Source organism: Hyperolius riggenbachi, chromosome 1, assembly GCF_040937935.1.
Source record: "Hyperolius riggenbachi isolate aHypRig1 chromosome 1, aHypRig1.pri, whole genome shotgun sequence".
Lineage (NCBI taxonomy): Eukaryota > Metazoa > Chordata > Amphibia > Anura > Hyperoliidae > Hyperolius > Hyperolius riggenbachi.
The window spans coordinates 519,914,128-519,933,561 of record NC_090646.1 but is presented as its reverse complement, the minus strand read 5'-3'; the positions used below and the strand labels follow the sequence as shown (position 1 = coordinate 519,933,561).

Sequence of the window (19,434 nt, the reverse complement as noted above, 5' to 3'; positions counted from 1 at the left end):
TATACACACACACACACACACACACACCCCTACACCCCTATACACACACCCCTACACCCCTATACACACACACCCCTATACACACACACACACACACACCTCTATACACACACACACACACACACACACATATATATATATATATATATATATATACACACACATACACATACACACACACACATACACACACACATACACACACACATACACACACACACACCTCTATATACACACATACACACACACACACACACACACACCTCTATATACACACACACACACACACACACACACACACACACACACACACCTCTATATACACACACACACACACACCTCTATACACACACACACACACACACACACACCTCTATACACACACACACACACACACACACCTCTATACACACACACACACACACACACACACACACACCTCTATATATATACACACACACACCTCTATATATACACACACACACACACCTCTATACACACACACACACACACACACACACACCTCTATATACATATACACACACACACACACACCTCTATACACACACACACACACACACACACACACACACACACACACATCTCTATACACACACCTCTATATACACACACACACACACACACCTCTATACACCACACACACACACACACACACACCTCTATATACACACACACACACCTCTATATACACACACACACACCTCTATATACACACACACACACCTCTATACACACACACACACACCTCTATATACACACACACACCTCTATATACACACACACACCTCTATATATACACACACACACACACACACACACACACACACACCTCTATATACACACACACACACACACACACACCTACCTCTATATACACACACACACCTCTATATATACACACACACACACACACACACACACACACACACACACACACACACACACACCTCTATATACACACACACACACACACACACACACCTCTATACACACACACACACACACACACCTCTACACACACACACACCTCTACACACACACACACACACACACACACACACACACACACCTCTATACACACACACACACACACACACACACACACACACACACACACACACACACACACACACACCTCTACACACACACACACACACACACACCTCTATATACACACACACACACCCCTACACACACACACCCCTACACAGAGCCGGGACAAGGTCCTCCAGCACCCAAGGCTGAGACACCAAAGTGCGCCCCTCCATCCCTTCCACCCCAGCTGTCACACACTGATTGCTATTAGACTAAGAGGGCCACAGGGCCCACAACCTCCCCAACACCTTAATCTCTAGTTATCTGGCTTGCAGTCACTGCTATGTATCCCCTTTTCTTATTTCTTTCTGCTTCATACACAATTAGGAATGACAGCTGAATGAATTGTGCGCCCCCTCCTACACTGCGCCCTGAGGCTGGAGCTTCTCCAGCCTCTGCCTCGGCCTGGCCCTGCCCCTACACACACACACACACACACACACACCTACACACACACCCCTGGGTACACACGGTACGATTTTCCGTGCGATAGATGCATCCGTTTGATAAAATCCCTCATGTGCGATATTAATTGGCCAGTGCCAGTCTTTCTTCTGACCAGGTGCTTTGAGAGTGTTTAAAGAATACCCGAAGTGACATGATGAGATAGACGTGTATGTACAGTGCCTAGCACACAAATAACTATGCTGTGTTCATTTTTTTCTTTCTCTATCTGAAAGAGTTAAATATCAGGTATGTAAGTGGCTGACTCAGTCCTGACTCATACAGGAAGTGACCACAGTGTGACCCTCACTGATAAGAAATTCCAACTATAAAACACTTTCCTAGCAGAAAATGTAAAAGAGATAAAAAGGGGAATTTCTTATCAGTGAGGGTCACACTGTGGTCACTTCCTGTCTAATTCAGGACTGAGTCAGCCACTTACATACCTGATATTTCAGGCAGAGAAAGAAAAAAAGGAACACAGCATAGTTCTTTGTGTGCTTGGCAATGTAAATACCCATGTCTATCATCATGTCGCATGTCACTTCGGGTATCCTTTAACCTTGTACACTGCGGTTGGTGTCAAGGAATGCTCTCTAGTGATGGACAATATTCCTCCCTACGTCCTCCAGGACGGCCCTCCTGAGATTGTGTAAGTCTCCCCTCCCAAGTCGGAAACACTTGACAAGAATTAAAATAATAATTAGTATAAATCCCACCTCCCCACAATCTCCTCCAGTTTTTTGTTTTTTTCCTGGACTTGTCACGGAAGCACCTATGAAGTTGTTCCTGGTGGTAGGGGAGCCTGTTGGCACCTACTTCTGAAGCCAGGCTTATGAACAATGACTATGGAATGGAGGAGCGGTTTAGGTCAGCGCTGGGCGCGATCTAGCTGGTGGATGAAGGGGCAGCCATACCTCTATTCACTTGTGGAGTGAGGAAATCGGAGGATTTTTTCATGGCCACCGCTCGTTCTATTTAATGGCGGCTGGGTGGACGCTGGACGGCTCTTCCGTGTCTGAAATTCCGGAAATTGGGTTGGAGAGGATGCCGGAAGTGACACGGAGATGACGCGACGCATGCCGTCAGGCGGAAGTTTGGTCGCGTGTATTTAGGGGCGGTCCCCGAGTGCGCGTATCGGCTTTTTCCTTTCCGACTTGGCTCAGCTCAGGCACGCTGAGCAGGAGGGACCACGCCGGCATAATCTGACACCGCCTGCGGCGGAGGCAACAGACCACCCAGCACGCCTGAAACACTGCACGGAGGCAGTGTCACTCTGCAGGGGCTATGGAGCAGTCAGCAGAGCCCGCTCCAGAGGCGCAGCAGACATCTTCGGCTGTCACGGGGGGAGGCGGGACAGCAGCCGGTAAGATGCATTAACAGTACTTGCAGGTTTTGATATGTACTCTTGTTGGCTCGGTAGCTAAGTACCCTTTGTGGGTCCCTTGTTTGTCTATTTTGTTTTGCAGAAACCACTTAAGAGTTCAGCAAAGTCAATTAAGTGTGCTAAATGTGGTTGCAGGCTACCTGAGGGGACTACCAAAGCTCTGTGTGCAGAATGTTACAGTAAATCAAAATCTCATACCCCTAGGCCTGAGAGCACTACTGTGGCATTATTAGACTTAATGAAATCAATGAAGCAGGAGCTAGCTACTACGTTTTCAGCATTTAGAGCTGCTCTGCCTCCTTGCCCGGTACAGATGATTCCGTTTTCACAAACACCTGCTGCTTTGCCTCCAGTGCTCAGCCAACGGTGGTTACTTCTCAGGCGCAGGTTCCCCAGACTAGTTCCATCCCCATAGTTCCGACTCCTCCTTTACCTGTACTTCCGGAGATTCCAGTCGGGGTGGGAGCTTCACAGGTGGGAAGGGTCAGAGATTCCTCTTCCTTGTCTTTGGAGGAGATATCTGATGAGTCTGAGGAAGGGAAGCTGGTCGAGTCAGACCATTGGGGGGTCCTGGGGGGGACCAAGATACCTAGGTATCTATTTGAGGCCGAGGACACTTCAGAGCTTCTTAAGGCAGTATATGATTCGGAGCAGATTGAAGAGCCTAGGTCGACCTCTACTCCTCAGGATGACCTTTATAGAGGTTTAGAGGATCGGGGGGGTCTTGTTTTCCCAGTTCATAGAGCAATTAAAAGTGTTATTTCTGCCCAGTGGAAGGATCCTGAGGGAAGGCTGTTTGTGCCGAGGTCCTTCAAACGACGATTTCCTTTCAATGTAGAGGAGCATGAATCATTGTTTAAGTGTCCATGATTGGATGCTCCTCTCTCCCAGTGCTCAAAAGATACAGATTTATCTTTTGAGGATATGGGAGCCTTGAAGGACCCGATGGACAGAAAGGCAGAGGCCCTTCTCAAGAGGGCATGGGACGCAACATCTTTCTCCTTCAAGCCTGCCATTTCCTCCGTGTGTGTGGCCCGTAATCTTGATAAATGGATTCGGGGACTTCAGGAACGTTTGGAGGATGGCACGCCTCATGCAACGATTTTGGAAAGTTTACCAGTTATAATTAAATCAGTAGCATTCTTAGCAGATGCGGCCACTGAGAGTCTCAGGGCAGCAGCTAAGACGGCGGCATTAATCAACTCGGCTCGCAGAGCCGTTTGGTTAAATACTTGGGAGGGGGAGGATACTTCCAAGCAGAAACTTTGTGGAATGGCGTTTCACGGTAACCTGTTATTTGGAAGTGATTTAGATTCTGTCTTAGAAAGATCCTCCCAACAGGGCCAGGAAGTTTCCGGAAAAAAAGAGGGAGAAGCGGCCCTTTCAGAACAAGAAGCCCTTCTTCAGGCAGGAACATAGGCGGTCAGAAGGGCAGAGACAGAAAAGAAGATTGACCTATAACGCAGGCAGAGGCAGGCCATTCTTGTTTAATAGGCCTCAACCAGCCTCCGCCGCTGCAAAATCCGCAAAATGACTGACAGATTCCGGTGGGGGGGAGACTTCGCTACTTTGCGCCGGCTTGGCGAGAAGTTTCAAAGAGCGAGTTTATTCTGAACTTAATTCAGCAGGGATACAGGATAGAGTTTGTATCTCCTCCTCCCTCCCGGTTTGTAGTCACGTCGATCCCCAGGGATCAGATCAGAGCGGTAGCTCTGATGGAGTCCGTCTCTTCTCTTCTTCAGAAGAACGTTATTCAGCCAGTACCGATATTAGATCGGGGGAGGGGTTTCTACTCAACAGTATTTTTAATACAAAAGCACTCGGGGAAGTTCCGAATGATTTTGAATTTGAAACCCCTGAACCCTTACATTGTGGAGAAGAGATTCAGGATGGAGAGCATTGCATCGGTCCGCAACCTTATGTCTCCAGGAGCCTTTCTTGCTACGGTAGATCTGGAGGATGCTTACCTCCACATCCCCATTCACCCTCTCTTTCAGAAGTTTTTTTGAGGTTTGCGATTCGGATGGGAGAGTCGATATGCCATTTTCAATATCGGGCTCTCCCGTTCGGGATATCGTCGGCCCCAAGGATATTTACGAAGGTGGTGGCGGAGGTAATGGGCTATCTACATCTCCACAATGTAAGGGTTCTTCCTTATTTAGACGACTCTCTTTTTATGGCAGAGATGCGAGAAGCCTTGCAGAGGGAGCTAGGTTTTTCTCTGCAGCTCTTACGAAAACTGGGATGGATAGTGAGCTCGGAGAAGTCTCACTTGAATCCGGTTCAAAGTCTAATTTTTTTAGGTCTCAGATGGGACACGACGGTCAGACGTGTCTTTCTGCCAGAACCGAAGGTAGACAGGTTGATGTCAGAAGCTCGGGAATTGAGGTTGAATCCTCAGGTTTCCCTGCGCAAATTGGTTTCGATCCTAGGTCTGATGTCATCTGCCATTCCGGCAGTGGAATGGGCCCAGGGCCATTCGCGGAGACTTCAGACCTGGGTATTGACAAACTGGGACAGGGATCATCGATCACTGGACGTGACGGTGAGGGTACCAGAAGAGGTAACAGACTCCCTTCTCTGGTGGAGTCACCTGGCCAATTTTGAATCAGGGTCGCAGATGGACCCAGGAGGTTCCGTTAAAGTTATACACGGATGCCAGTGCTTGGGGCTGGGGGGCTCACTGCCTAGGTCACCAGGCCCAGGGGTTGTGGGACCAGCAGATGTCCCACATGTCATCAAATTACAGAGAACTCAAGGCAATTCTATTAGGGTTACAGGCCCTTCTTCCAATAATCTCCAACTCGAAGGTTCTGATATTCTCGGACAATTTCGTCTCGGTTTGCTATGTCAGGAAGCAAGGGGGCACGAGGGTGCCGGACCTTCAGGATCTGACATCTCAAATAATGTCGTGATCAGAAACGAATCTGGAGTCCTTATCGGCAGTCCACATTCGCGGTGTCCACAACAGACGTACAGATTCCCTAAGCAGGCACCTAGTGGAAGATTCGGAATGGGAACTCAATCCAGATACATTCCGAGAGATCACAGAGCGTTGGGGGGTTCCGACTCTCGACCTGTTTGAAAAACCCAGAGAATGCAAAGGTGAAAGATTTCTGTACCCTGGATCCTTCTGCTTCAACAAGCAGAATAGACGGCCTGTCGATTCCTTGGCCGGAGGGTCTGCTTTACGCGTTTCCTCCGTTCAAGTTGATACCGAGAGTCCTCAGGAAGATCCAGTCAGAAAAGGCGGAGGTAATACTGGTGGCTACTTGGTGGCCAAGGAGAGCCTGGTTCCCTCTCCTTCAGTCCTTAATTTTCCGGGGTCCTTGGCATCTTCAGTACAGACCGGACTTATTGTTGCAGAACGGGCAGGTCCATCCGAATCCAAGGTTCCTGAACCTCACTGCATGGATCCTGAGGAGCAGATGTTGAGGAGTCAAGGATTCTCCAGGGATGTAGTTAGGACCTTGTTAGCCTGTAGAAAACCAGCTACTAGAAATAAATACAATAAGGTTTGGTACACTTTCTCGGCTTGGAAACAGAAGAATGTTTCCAGGGCGGATAATATATCTTCAGTTTTGGAATTTTTGCAGGAGGGGGTTCGGTTAGGATTGACTGTTAATACAATACAATACAATAACATTTCTATAGCGCTTTTCTCCCATAGGACTCAAAGCGCTTAGGCTCTCTCAGATTCAGTAATTAGTAGGATGAAGTATTCACACAACAAAAGTTATATTTCTGCAAATGCCAAACTGAACAGGTGGGTTTTCAGTCTGGATTTAAACACGTCCAGGGATGGAGCTGTCCTGATCTGTTGAGGTAAGGAGTTCCAAAACGTAGGGGCAGCATGACAGAAGGCTCTGGGACCAAAAGTTTCCAAGTGGACTCTGGGTATGACTAGATTATTAGAACCTGTTGATCTGAGAATGCGGGGATTGCTACGCAGCTGCAACATATCTTTCATGTATCCAGGGCCTAAATTATTAAGGGATTTAAATGTCAGTAGGCTGTTAGTACCCTTAGAGCGCAGGTGTCAGCTCTCTCCATTTTTCTTTCCAGGCGGTTATCCGCGGATGTTTATGTTAAGAATTTTTTGAGATCGGTGGAACGTTCTCAACCGATTCCTCAGAAATTGATCCCTCCTTGGGATTTGTCATTGGTGCTGGATTTTTTAACCTCTGACAAGTTTGAACCATTGAACTCAGTTCCATTAAAATTTCTTACACTGAAGGTGGCTTTCTTAGTGGCTATTACCTTGGCTCGCAGAGTGGGGGATATCCAGGCCCTGTCAATAAAAGATCCATACATGGTAGTTCATGCTGATAGGATCGTCTTTAGACTTGATCCCTCTTATTTACCTAAGGTATCTACATCCTTTCATAGGACCCAGGATATTATACTTCCCTCTTTCTTGGCTACTCTGCAGAACGATAAGGAAAGGAGGTTAGGCACTCGATGTCAGGAGAGCGGTTTTGATTTATTTAGATAGAACTAGGGAGTGGAGGACTTCCACTATTCTATTAGTTGCATTTGGGGGGTCAAAGAGGGGATCTCAGGTGTCTAGGATGACAGTATCTAGATGGATTAGACAGCTGATATCCCTTGCTTACTCAGAGGCTCAGTTGCAGGTACCTGACCACATTACAGCACACTCTACCAGATTACTTTCAACGTCATGGGCAGAGAGGTCGGGAGCCTCCCTGGATCAGATATGCCGAGCCGCAACCTGGTCCAGCCACTCGACATTCATCAAGCATTACAGAGTGGAAGTGCTTTCCAGTCAGGACCAGGCCTTTGGCCGCAAGGTTCTTCAAGCGGTTATCCCACCCTAAGGTAAATTTCTCGCTAAATCTCAGGAGGGCCGTCCTGGAGGACGTAGGGAGGAAGTGCCGGCTGCTTACCTGGTAGCAGTGTTCCGGCGAGTCCTCCAGGACGGCCGCCTAAGTTCCCGGCCCTATTATATTATATTATTATTGGTATGATAGCGGTTGGTGGACTCGGTTCTCTTCATTAAACTGGAGGAGATTGTGGGGAGGTGGGATTTATACTAATTATTATTTTAATTCTTGTCAGGTGTTTCCGACTTGGGAGGGGAGACTTACACAATCTCAGGAGGGCTGTCCTGGAAGACTCGCCAGAACACTGCTACCAGGTAAGCAGCAGGGACTTTCCTATTCAACTGTCTTCAAGTGGCTGGATAGTGTAATGGTTAAAGGGAACCTGAAGCGAGTAAAATTATTTTAAACAAACACATGACTTTGCTGCAAATGAATATTACATTATAACCTCCCCATCAGTTCCTCTCAGAAGCTCACCATTTTCTTCTTACAGTGATCTTCCATTTCTGACAATATTTTGTCAGAACTGAAATATACCAGTTGCTGTCAGTTATATATCAGCAGCTGTCAGTTACAACTTAATGTGCAAGGTAATGTCCATGTTTCCCTATGGCTCAAGTGGGTGACCTTACAGTTTAACAGTGTGCTGACCAGGAAGCGGTTATGGGGTAATGGTCATTTCTAAAATAGAGGACAGATAGTTACTTTTGATCACAGTGGACAAATGGGATGCAGGAGAGGAGAAACAGATTGAATAGACTACACAGGAGGTAAGTATGACCTGTGTATGGTTATTTTGACTTTTTATTTTCAGTTCAGGTTCTCAGACGTAATGGCCTCTGTCACAGGAGACTTGGGTTTGAATCTCGGCTTGTCCTGTTCAGTAAGCCTGCACCTATTCAGTAGGAGACCTGGGTCAAGACTCCCTAACATTGCTGGAAAAAAAAGGCACCAATAGAGTCAGAAAAAAACAATGTGAGCGCACTGGAGAGAATACTTTGTAGCCAGTAGAAAGAAACACCCAATAAAAAGGTGTAGAGCTGGTGTATGTAAGCAGTGAATAGGAGAGATTTCTTTCTACTGGCTACAAAGTACTCTCTCCAGTGCTCTCACATTGTTTTTTCTGACTTTATTGGTATTCTTTTCATCTTGTCTGCATTTTTGTAACACATTTCGTTGCATTTTATTACTATGGTGACATTTGATGTTCCTTATTTTATTTTTTGTATTTAATTATAGATGTACACTATTTATATAAAGGCCTGAAGAAGGGTCCCTAAGATCCGAAACAAGTCGACGTTGTTGCTCTAGTGTATTTACTATATACATTGAATCATTTTTTCACTGATTGTTTTTGCATGTATTTTTATTTTTAAGTAACTTGAAAAAAGAAAAAACGTCCCATTGTTGACTGGTTTTTGGACAGTAAAAAAATATTTTTTTTTTTTATTACATATCCTTGTATTTACTGAAGTACTTCTTCTAATTGGTGTAGTGGAAACACCATTAAGAATATACATGAAACATTTTTCTCCCAGTTATTGTTCTCTAAAAGACTCCCTAAGGCTGTAGACACACGGTGAGTGCTCTCTAAGGCCTGGTGCACACCAAAAAACACTAGCAGATCCGCAAAATGCTAGCAGATTTTGAAACTCTTGTTCTTTTTCTGTAGCGTTTCAGCTAGCATTTTGCGGTTTTGGAAAGCGTTTTTGGTGTAGTAGATTTCATGTATTGTTACAGTAAAGCTGTTACTGAACAGCTACTGTAACAAAAAACGCCTGGCAAACCGCTCTGAAGTGCCATTTTTCAGAGCAGTTTGCGTTTTTCCTATACTTAACATTGAGGCAGAAACACATCCGCAATCCAAAATCTGCAGCAGCCCGGGAGTATGCGTTTCTGCAAAACGCCTCCCGCTCTGGTGTGCACCAGCCCATTGAAATACATTACCCTAGCGGATCCGCACCCGCAAGAGGATCGCAAACCGCACCCGAAACGCTCTGGTGTGCACTAGGCCTCAGCCTTATCGAACCCTCAGCGCTTTCTGTGCAGTTTTTTTTTTCTTTTTTAAATCATGGTGAAATTGCTGCAATTGTGATTTCTACAAAAAAAATTGAGATCGCTGCAATTTTACCACAAATTTTGTCCAAGTCAATGTAAAGTTGTTGTTTTTTTTTAAACGCTCCTTTTAAAAAAAAAAAAAAAAAAAAACTCAGAAAGGGCTCATAGTGTGTCTACAGCCTGACACTGCTGCAGTCTATAGAGTGCGTCATAGTGACTGCAACTCTGGTGCTTTTCAGTCTGCAAGGAGAAAAGTCCAATATAAATGTTCTCCGACTATATAGCCCATATTTACTACAGTTCACAATGAGGATGAATTAAAATATTGACAGCTGATCAGAAGAAACAATGATTATGAGTTCTGAAGTGCTTCTGACCAAGATTGTGTGTAATCCAGAAGATTTCTACAGGTTATTTGTAGCAATGGATGGATCCACCACTTTTATGCAGAAATGATGAGGCAGTTTATGAAGTAGAAATGCTATGGTTCCCCTTTCACCCATAAATTCTGTGCCCAGTTCAGGGATTCACAGCATTGGCCTTCAGGGTTTCTGTGAGAAATATCATGACTGATTAGTTGCTGCATGGACAAACAATCACATACTCCCAACATGATCAATGACAATATTAAGGTGAAATGGGGAGGAAAGTTGTTTTTTTTTTTTTTTTTGTTCCTATGGATAGTGCTCCTGCTACAAGTTGGCTGTTGCGATTGTGGCAATACATTATTCTGGCTTTAAAGTACCCCTAAACTGGGGACATAAAAACAAAATGGCAGAAGCCCATGGTAGGCTAGATAATTTTTTTTAAGTGTCCTGGTGCCGTGGGTCCACCACCCCTCCTGGTCATCTTCATATTTGTCGGAATTCTCCAGTCAAATATGAACATTGAGAAGCTCCCTAGTGAGGGTGCGTTAATCTAAACCGCGCAAGCACATCGAAAGCAAGGCGCAGGTGGAGCCCAAGCAGCTCAAAACTTGAACCTTTGCACTTTGGAATAGCTCTGCACTGCTTGGAGGAACGTCTGGGAGGCGCAGAAGTTAGTGAGGGAAGGGGAGCGCCAGGATATTTCTAAGAGTAATTTAGGCTGCTTTCACAGTGAGACGCTACAGGCGCATGTTAGAGCAGCCTGTAACGCAGCCCAACTCACAGTAATGAAAAATCAATGGGCTGTTCAGTGCCCACGTTGCGTTGGAGTATAACGCTGCACGGTAAATGAAAGTGCAGCGTGCTGTGCGTTATACTCGTATTTGGCTGCGTTCGGATGTTTGCACATGCTCGGTACTGTTTTTTGTTTTTTTTTAATTTGCAGCATGCGCCGTTTTCGCTCGATAGTATGCGTCAAATACGCATCACGGACGCATCAAGAGACGTGTAACGTGGCTCTATATAACGTCCAACTTCAATACTAACATGCGTTGCGTTAGGGGCACGTTATGCGACTTTAACGTCGCATGAAACGCAACGTCTTAGTGTGAAAGAGCACTTATCCCACCATGGGCTTCATTTAATACATTATCTCCCAGTTCAGGGGTACTTTAGTCTATTTTGCTTATTCTTGCTTCTGAGGAAAAATCCCGTGATGGATGAAAGTAATGGCTGCTGCTCATGTGTATTTGGACAATGAGAATTTTTGTTTTCCAAAGGCATTGAGCTGTCTGAATTCTGAATGCCAATTGTCAGTATAGTTATGTTAGCGTAGATTGATAAGAAACAAACCGTTTCGGTTTTATTGTCATTATTGACACACAACTTTTATCTGGAATAACCAAGAGTGGTAAAAAAAAATTACTCAAAATTGGGATGGGCAAACCAGGAGTGTGGTGACGTGGGATGAAGAAGCCAATACAGCGTGGCACCTCAGCTTGGTTGATTTCCACCCATTCCTGTAAAAAGGGCGGCAGAAAATTTGGGTGCAGGGTAAAGCCAAAAAACAGCTTGTCCTGCTATTGCAAATTTCCTGGCGGCATTAATTACAGACTGCCATGGACTTGAGGGAAAGATGCAATTTTGCTGCCAGCTATTACTAATGGCTGAATTGCACGGTTTTTGTTGTGGTTTTTGTAATTTGGGCTCTGTCATTCGCCGATGCCCAAATGTATACTCTGAGCGCTGACACAGCTGTAATTCACATTACATTACATCCGGCGCCCTTTCACCTGTCTCGGATTTCTACAGCATTAGCTCCAAAAGACTGAAGGGTTTAAGAAGGAACCAGAGAGGTAAATTTCTTGGGCAAGAGTAAGTTTTCTAATCATCCCTTGGTTCCATGGGGTTCCACACCATCACAGCCCCTAACTTGGCATACAAGCACCCAGCCTGTGCACAGGAGCAACCAACAGACAGTGACACTGCCTTCAGCCCCCTCCCCCCATGTGATAGAGGCCTTAGTACACTGCTGAAAAGTTTGTCACCTACAGGTTGTTTTGGATTACAGAAGTCATTAAGGTTTACGTAACTAAACTCTTATGCGAGCCATGCCTGCAGTAATCTGACAGAGTTTTCTGGTCAGTTTTTATAACCTTTATGGAATATTCAAACAAGAGGACGCTCTTAAGAAATCTATTCACATTTTATTCAGTCTTATTAACCCCCACATTACATAAGTAGTTTATGGTGGGTAGTCAGTATGTAGTTTGAGGAGACTGGGGCATGTTGCGGTTTTTCATTCTTTCATTACATGTTTCTTGCAGAATAAATTAAACCGATGAATGAATAACTTTTTAATAGCTTGTTTAGGAGGTAAAACTTAGTAAAATTGTACTATACAGTAAAAGCACCAATAGTCAATGAACACACCCCCATCACAGAGATGTTAAGTTAGTCAAGCATCCAAATTAAACTTCATAATAACAAGTCCCTAGGTCAGCCATACAAAAGAAATACAATGATAGAAGATCTGTAGCACATGACTGATACAAGATTTTGGTACATTGTAACATACACCCCAAACAATAGATACACTAATGAAAGGATCTGTATAAAATGTATCAAATTCATGTTGAAGAGCAAAGTTAAAAAAAAAATACATATTTGGCAGAATAAAGTCCAAATGACAACCTGAAGTGAGAAGAATATGGAGGCTGCCATGTTCATTCTCTAATAAACACTTATGTGCCGAGACCGCGTTCACAGCGGCCGTTGTGTTCCCTGTGACAACAGATAAGGTAAACGGTGCTGCATGTTACCTGCGCATTCCGTCACATACAGTCAATGAAAAGTCTGCTTCACTTTACCTGTTAATGCATGCATTTTACTGTACCGCACTGAATGTTGCTATAGACGCTGCGGTAAGCAGCATTACAAATGTACGAAGAAGAGGGAGTTACATAGTTATATGGGAGTGTTACAAAGCCACTGTTATGATGCAAGCACACCCCTTTGAACATGGTCTGATGCTCTGCCTCTAATACCTTAAATCACTGGCCAGAATGGTCATGCAGATCAGATGCTTTGACTATGGTCTGACTCCACTGGCTGCATGCTTGTTGCAGGTGTGTGACTCAAAATCTAAAGCCAGCATGACAGCCAGGCAAGGCAACTGGCATTTTTACCAAGGGACTGAAGATGGCAGCCTCCAAATTCCTCTCACTTAAGGTGCCCTTTAAGGAGGCTAGTGACACCGATGAAGAGATGAGCAATCTGGAAGTAGCTGTACAGCAAACTATATACTATTGTCATGGTTCCCATCAAGTTTGCTTTCATTTTTTTTCACCAGTAATAGGAAAAAAAACACTGTATGCTGAAAATTATTAATTTTTTTTACAAAGTAAACTTTACACTTTAGAGGAAACCTGCCCAGGGACCTCTTACCGCTATTTTGTTCTTAATGACCTATTCAGAGAAGTCAGCACTTTTTACTTTGATTTACATCTATAGACCTCACAATTACATTTTGAACACACTATTTGTAGAGCTTCATTATTGTATTTGTATTGGATAATTAACGAAGAACAGGACATGAGCAAAGACCACTAACCTTATGCCATTGAGCAATGTGCAGGCTCCATGCCATTGCTAAAGAAACATCATAATTAGACTGATATTAAAGTTTGGGTAATTATGTTTTCAGTGCTTTATTAATTGCATGTGTAGAGCTGGACCTTCGGTTGCTAAATTGTGTGGAAAGAGGGGCACATTGTACTTTGGGGAGGTTGATGAGGGGGAAATGTAAGAGGAAAGAAAGTTGTTGTTGTTTCATAACAGAAGAACATTTCTGTAGACTAATTTAGTGCTTTAAAGAGAATCTGTATTGTTAAAATCGCACAAAAGAAAACATACCAGTGCGTTAGGGGACATCTCCTTTTCCCCTCTGTCACAATTTCGCAGCTCCCCGCCGCATTACAAGTAGTCAAAAACCATTTTAAAAATGTTGTTTATAAACAAAATGGCCACCAAAACAGGAAGTAGGTTGATGTACAGTATGTCCATACACAAGCAGGTTGTATACAGCCTTCCTTTTGAATCTCAAAAGATAATTTTTGTGTTTACCTTCTGTCCCCTGCAGCTCTCATGCACTGAAGAGTGACAGGCTGTGAGGCTGATTGTTTCTTCCTGCAGACAGCTCTGCCCGTGTCTGTAATTCCTCAGCATGTGTCAGCCCAGCTCCTTTCACAGCCTAACAGAGGAGGATTTTTATCCAGCTCTCTTCTCTCACTGATATCAGAAAGCAGAGACGCTGCTGGCTTATGTAAATAACACACACACAGGAGTGTGCATAGAGAGGCCTGGAGGGGTGTGTGCATAGCAGATCACACTGAAGAGTTGGCAGCCTTCCAGACACAGGGCGACAAGTCCAACAGGGGAAAGATGCATTGATTTATTACAGAGACGGTGATAGTAGAAAGTGCTGCAGTAAGCCAGAGCACATTAGAATAGGTTTAGGAACTTGTAGGATGGTAGAAAACAGGATGAAATTTTTGTTACAGAGTCTCTTTAAAGCAGTCGGTGCACAAATCATCCGACTCCTCAGTTTATTGAAACCTCCAACTCCAGGTACCCAAAACTACTCCGATTCCACAGCCCTGCTTTAAAGAATTTTATAAAAGTTTGTAGTTGCCTTAGTGTGTAACCTCATGTGACTTTGCTGAGTGATGGGGAAGCAGGATCAGGAGTATCAGATCGCGAATTGGAGGCAAGATGAAAAATTGCTTTTTGTATCTGTATTAAAAAACGAAAAAGATTTAGAAATGGACCCCCCAGATGTATGTTGTGTTCCAAACATATACGAGTTTCTTATGTGATAGCAAAATGCATTGATCTTTTTTTTTTTTTTTTCTTTCTTTTAGGGAAATGTTTTCACCTTTGCAGAAGTACCAGTTATTGGTGTACCATGCTGACTCTCTCTTCCATGACAAGGAGTATCGCAATGCTGTTAGCAAGTACACAATGGCTCTTCAGCAAAAAAAGGCCTTAACCAAGACCTCCAAAGTCCGACCATCCACTGGAAATGCTGGTACCACGCCACAGAATCAGGTATAGTATAAAACAAGTTCAGGTTCCTGGCAATTTTTGACTTTTTAGCTGTGTTGCTATTGATACAGCAATAGCCACATTTTTTTTTTTCTGTGGACAAACTATGCTTTCTCTGGTTAGTATTTTTTCTTAATGATTTCACAGGTATTTACATGGGGGTGGGGAGGATGGAACGAACCCCTTCATAATATTTACATGACAAGTGCTGCTGATATAACACCTCAAAACATTTTTCCACTCTTCCTGGTTAAAATTACATATCTGCTTTAGATCATCAGACAAGACAAATAACATTTATATCACGCTTTTCTCTTGGCGGACTCAAAGCGCTAGAGCTGCAGCCACTAGGACGCGCTCTATAGGCAGTAGCAGTGTTGGGGAGTCTTGCCCAAAGTGTCCTACTGAAGAGGTGCTGACTTACTGAACATGAAGAGCTGAGATTCAAACTCTGGTCTCCAGTGTCGGAGGCAGAGCCCTTTACCATTACACTATCCAGCCACAGCTGGGCATTAGTAGCTGGAAGTATAGTGGACCATTATCTTCAGCCTTCCCATCTGTAGTGATCAGATCCGATTGCTGGGATGATGCTTTGGGGACCTGATGCTTAACGGATGCAACACTAGGCAATGGCAGAGCAGTGTATTTGTACAGCATACTCCAAATGGTCACCCTGTTGCGTTGGGTGACAGTCATTGAAAATGTGTCTGCATCTTAAAGAGAACCTGAGGCGGTTCCTTGGGAGGCAGATGGGACACAGGCATGTTCTGGGCCTCCATGACATGCCTCTGTGTCCCCACACTGCTGCAATCTGCCGTGCCATAGCCCTCCGAAATTAGCGACATTTGTAGCTATCTCGGAAGGTAAATAGAGGAGAGGGATTCCCTGCTCAAAACACCCATTAGGGGTGTTCCTGCAGGCTTTCCAGAGCTGCCATTGGGCAGCGCTCTCTCCCTGGCAGCGCCCCCTGCCGGTCCCCCGCGCCCCTGCACGCTGCTGTGAGAGAGAGATCTCTCTCTCCTTCCAGAGGTCACAAAAATGAAAATGGGCCAGTGCGGCCCACAGGAGCATCGGTCACAGACCCCAAATCAGGAAGCATAATTTTTTTTAGTTTATGAGCCCACCTTGGGCTCCCTTTAATCCCCCTAGTGACCAGGCTATTTTCCTATTCAGGCCACTGCAGCTTTCAGAACTTGCTGCAGGGCCGTACAAATTGGCATTCGCCCCCCCCCCCTTTTCTGCCCACCAACAGAGAATTCTGTTGGTGGGCTCTGATCACTGCTTTAACGTTTGTTTATTTATTTTTGTATATGTTTATTTTTTATTTTAATAAATTTGCCTTTTTTTTTATTTAATTTTTTACTAACCCCCCTCCCTCCAGCAGCCAATCGCAGCGATCGGCTCTTATAGTCCTCAACCTATGAGAGCCAATCGCTCTCTTGAGTCTCCCCAGGGGACAGACGAGTGTCATGGCTGTCCCCGGTACAGCGTTGCCTTAGATCGCATCGCTGTACAATGTAAATAGACGACTAACAGTCTCCTAGCGGCATTCAAGCGGGGATGCGCACGAGATCCCCTGCAATCTCTTCCACCAGGACTTGGCGCCAATTGGGGTTAGGTAGTCCTGGGGTAGCCGCCTTGTTCACGCCATTGGCATTAGGAGGACGTTAGGTAGTTAAGGCCAGGAACAGGTGACAAGGAGTTCATTGGCTAGGTAGGGGTTACAGAATTTGGTTGAAAAAAAAAAAAGACATCCGTCCAAGTTCAACCAGGAGAAAAAAAAGAAATAATGAAAAATTGGGCACATTTCTGTCTTGCAAACTCACATAATCCAGTTGATCCAGGGGATGGCAAAAAACCCTTTCAATGTGTGGGCAAATTTTACCTTTAAAAGAAAACAAAATTCCAGGCTCCAGGTGGCAGTCAGATAAAATCCCTGGATTAACGCTGCTGGGAATTGTCTATTAATTATAGCCATGCACCTCTCATGGGTATGCCTTTAAGACTCCAACCAGTACTGCAAAGTACTGAGGGCCCGTTTTCACTATAGCGAATCTGCATGCGTTTTCTGCATAGGCAATGATAGTAAATGGGCCTGTTTCCACTTGTCAGGAAATCTGTGCGGTTTGCTGTGCAGAAAAAAAATCTGCACAGCAGAGCCATCACAAGATTCGCATGCAATGTAATTCATAGGAAATTTGCATGCATTTTCACTATGCGAATTTTCCATGCGAATTTGCGTACGTTTTGGCCTAAAATCAATGTAAAAGCACACAGGCACTGACATGGTGAAATTCGCAAAACTTACAAAAAAAACGCAAAAACATACGCGTATTCGCGGTAAAATTCTCATCCGTCTGCAAATAATATGTTTGCGTCTGCAGCAAATTCGCACTGCACAAGTGGAAACGGGCCCTAAAAGATGCATACCTTTCTGAAGCTTGTGCTCTCCTTTTTCATTTGATGCCTGAATCGCCGTTCTCAAAATAGTTTTTGTTCAATTTCAATTTGAAAATCGTGGCTGCTATCCTAGTTATGTTATAACGTCTGGGTCACCCCTGTCTTCTCTGTTAGAGAAGTGCATCACTGAATCAAGCAGGAAGAGGAAGTGACACGCATGGTCATTGCAAGAGGCTCCTCCAGAGGGGTCATAGCACAACTTTGTTGGAAGTCTGGCTTAAAGGCATGCCCATGAGAGGTGCTCGGAGTCCCTTTTTAATGCAAGGAAAGGATCCAAGCCTCCCTTAAATGTAGACATTGAATTTTCCATTGCTACTTCCTATATGCCACACTTTAAAGAGAACCTGAACTGAAAATAAAAAGTCAAAATAACCATACACAGGTCATACTTACCTCCTGCGTAGTCTATTCCTCAATCTCATTCTCCTCTCCTGAATCCTGTTTGTCCACTCTGATCAATGGAACTCTCTGTCCTCCATCTTGAAAATGGACATCACCCCATAACAGCTTCCTGGTCAGCATACTGTTAAACTGTAATATCACCCACTTGAGCCATAGGGAAACATGAACATTACCTTGCACATTCAGTTGTAACTGACAGCTGCAGATATATAACTGACAGCAACTGGTATATTTCAGTTCTGACAAAATATTGTCAGAACTGGAAGGGATCACTGTAAGAAGAAAATTGTGAGCTTCTGAGAGGAACTGACGGTGAGGTTAGTACATAATATTCATTTTCAGCTACGTCATGTTTATTTTAAATAATTTTACTCACTACAGGTTTCCTTTAACTACTCTTACTGTAAAGAACCTATTTCTAAATGTATGGCTTTTTTCTTCTTCTCAATAAGTAGATCATCCCCTTTTCTGTTGTACAGGCCCCAGGACAAAATGCTTATCTGCCACTAACACTTAACACTTTGCTGCTGGGAAAAAAAAGCTTAGAATTTTCATTACTGCAAACGAACAGATTCTCATGTGGCATGCTAGGTTTCTTCATTTCAGTCTGTAAGGGCTCAGCCACACTACTAGCGCTTTTCTGAGCGCTTTGTGATTGATTAGCGCTTTCTGAGCGCTTTTAAAAAATGCTCCAATTCACTTTCAATAAAATCGCAGTAAAAATTGCATAGAAACCACCGCAATCACGTACGTGAAAAATCGCTGCGAATCACAAGCGATCAGAAAAGTGCTTATATTGTGGCTGAGCCCTAAGGGCTTGTTCACACTAATGGTGCCCATACATGGTACAATGTTTTTCATCCAATCTTACCATTTCTATGTACTATAAGGGTAAATTAAGTGAATATACTGAAAATGATAATTTAGGCAGTTCCCTTATATTACATAGAAATGGTAAGATTGGATGAAAAAAATTGTACCATGTATGGGCACTATTAGTGTGAACAATCCCTTAGGGCTCAGCCACAATATAAGCCCTAAGGGCTTGTTCACACTAATGGTGCCCATACATGGTACAATTTTTTTCATCCAATCTTACCATTTCTATGTAATATAAGGGAACTGCCTAAATTATCATTTTCAGTATATTCACTTAATTTACCCTTATAGTACATAGAAATGGTAAGATTGGATGAAAAACATTGTACCATGTATGGGCACCATAAGAGCGTTTTCGATTTGTTTGTTTTTT

General features: G+C 44.1%; 1 protein-coding gene across 4 annotated transcripts in view; it reads left to right on the top strand.

Moving 5' to 3' along the window:
• The window catches only part of ANAPC7 (anaphase promoting complex subunit 7), a 79,042-nt gene that overhangs the window by 9,710 nt on the left and 49,898 nt on the right, over positions 1–19,434 (top strand). For all 4 annotated transcript variants that reach the window (XM_068245406.1, XM_068245397.1, XM_068245415.1 and 1 more), the window contains exon 2: positions 15,137–15,323. In XM_068245406.1, coding sequence (XP_068101507.1) covers positions 15,137–15,323 — 187 coding nt within the window. The remainder of the gene's footprint in view (positions 1–15,136; positions 15,324–19,434) is intronic.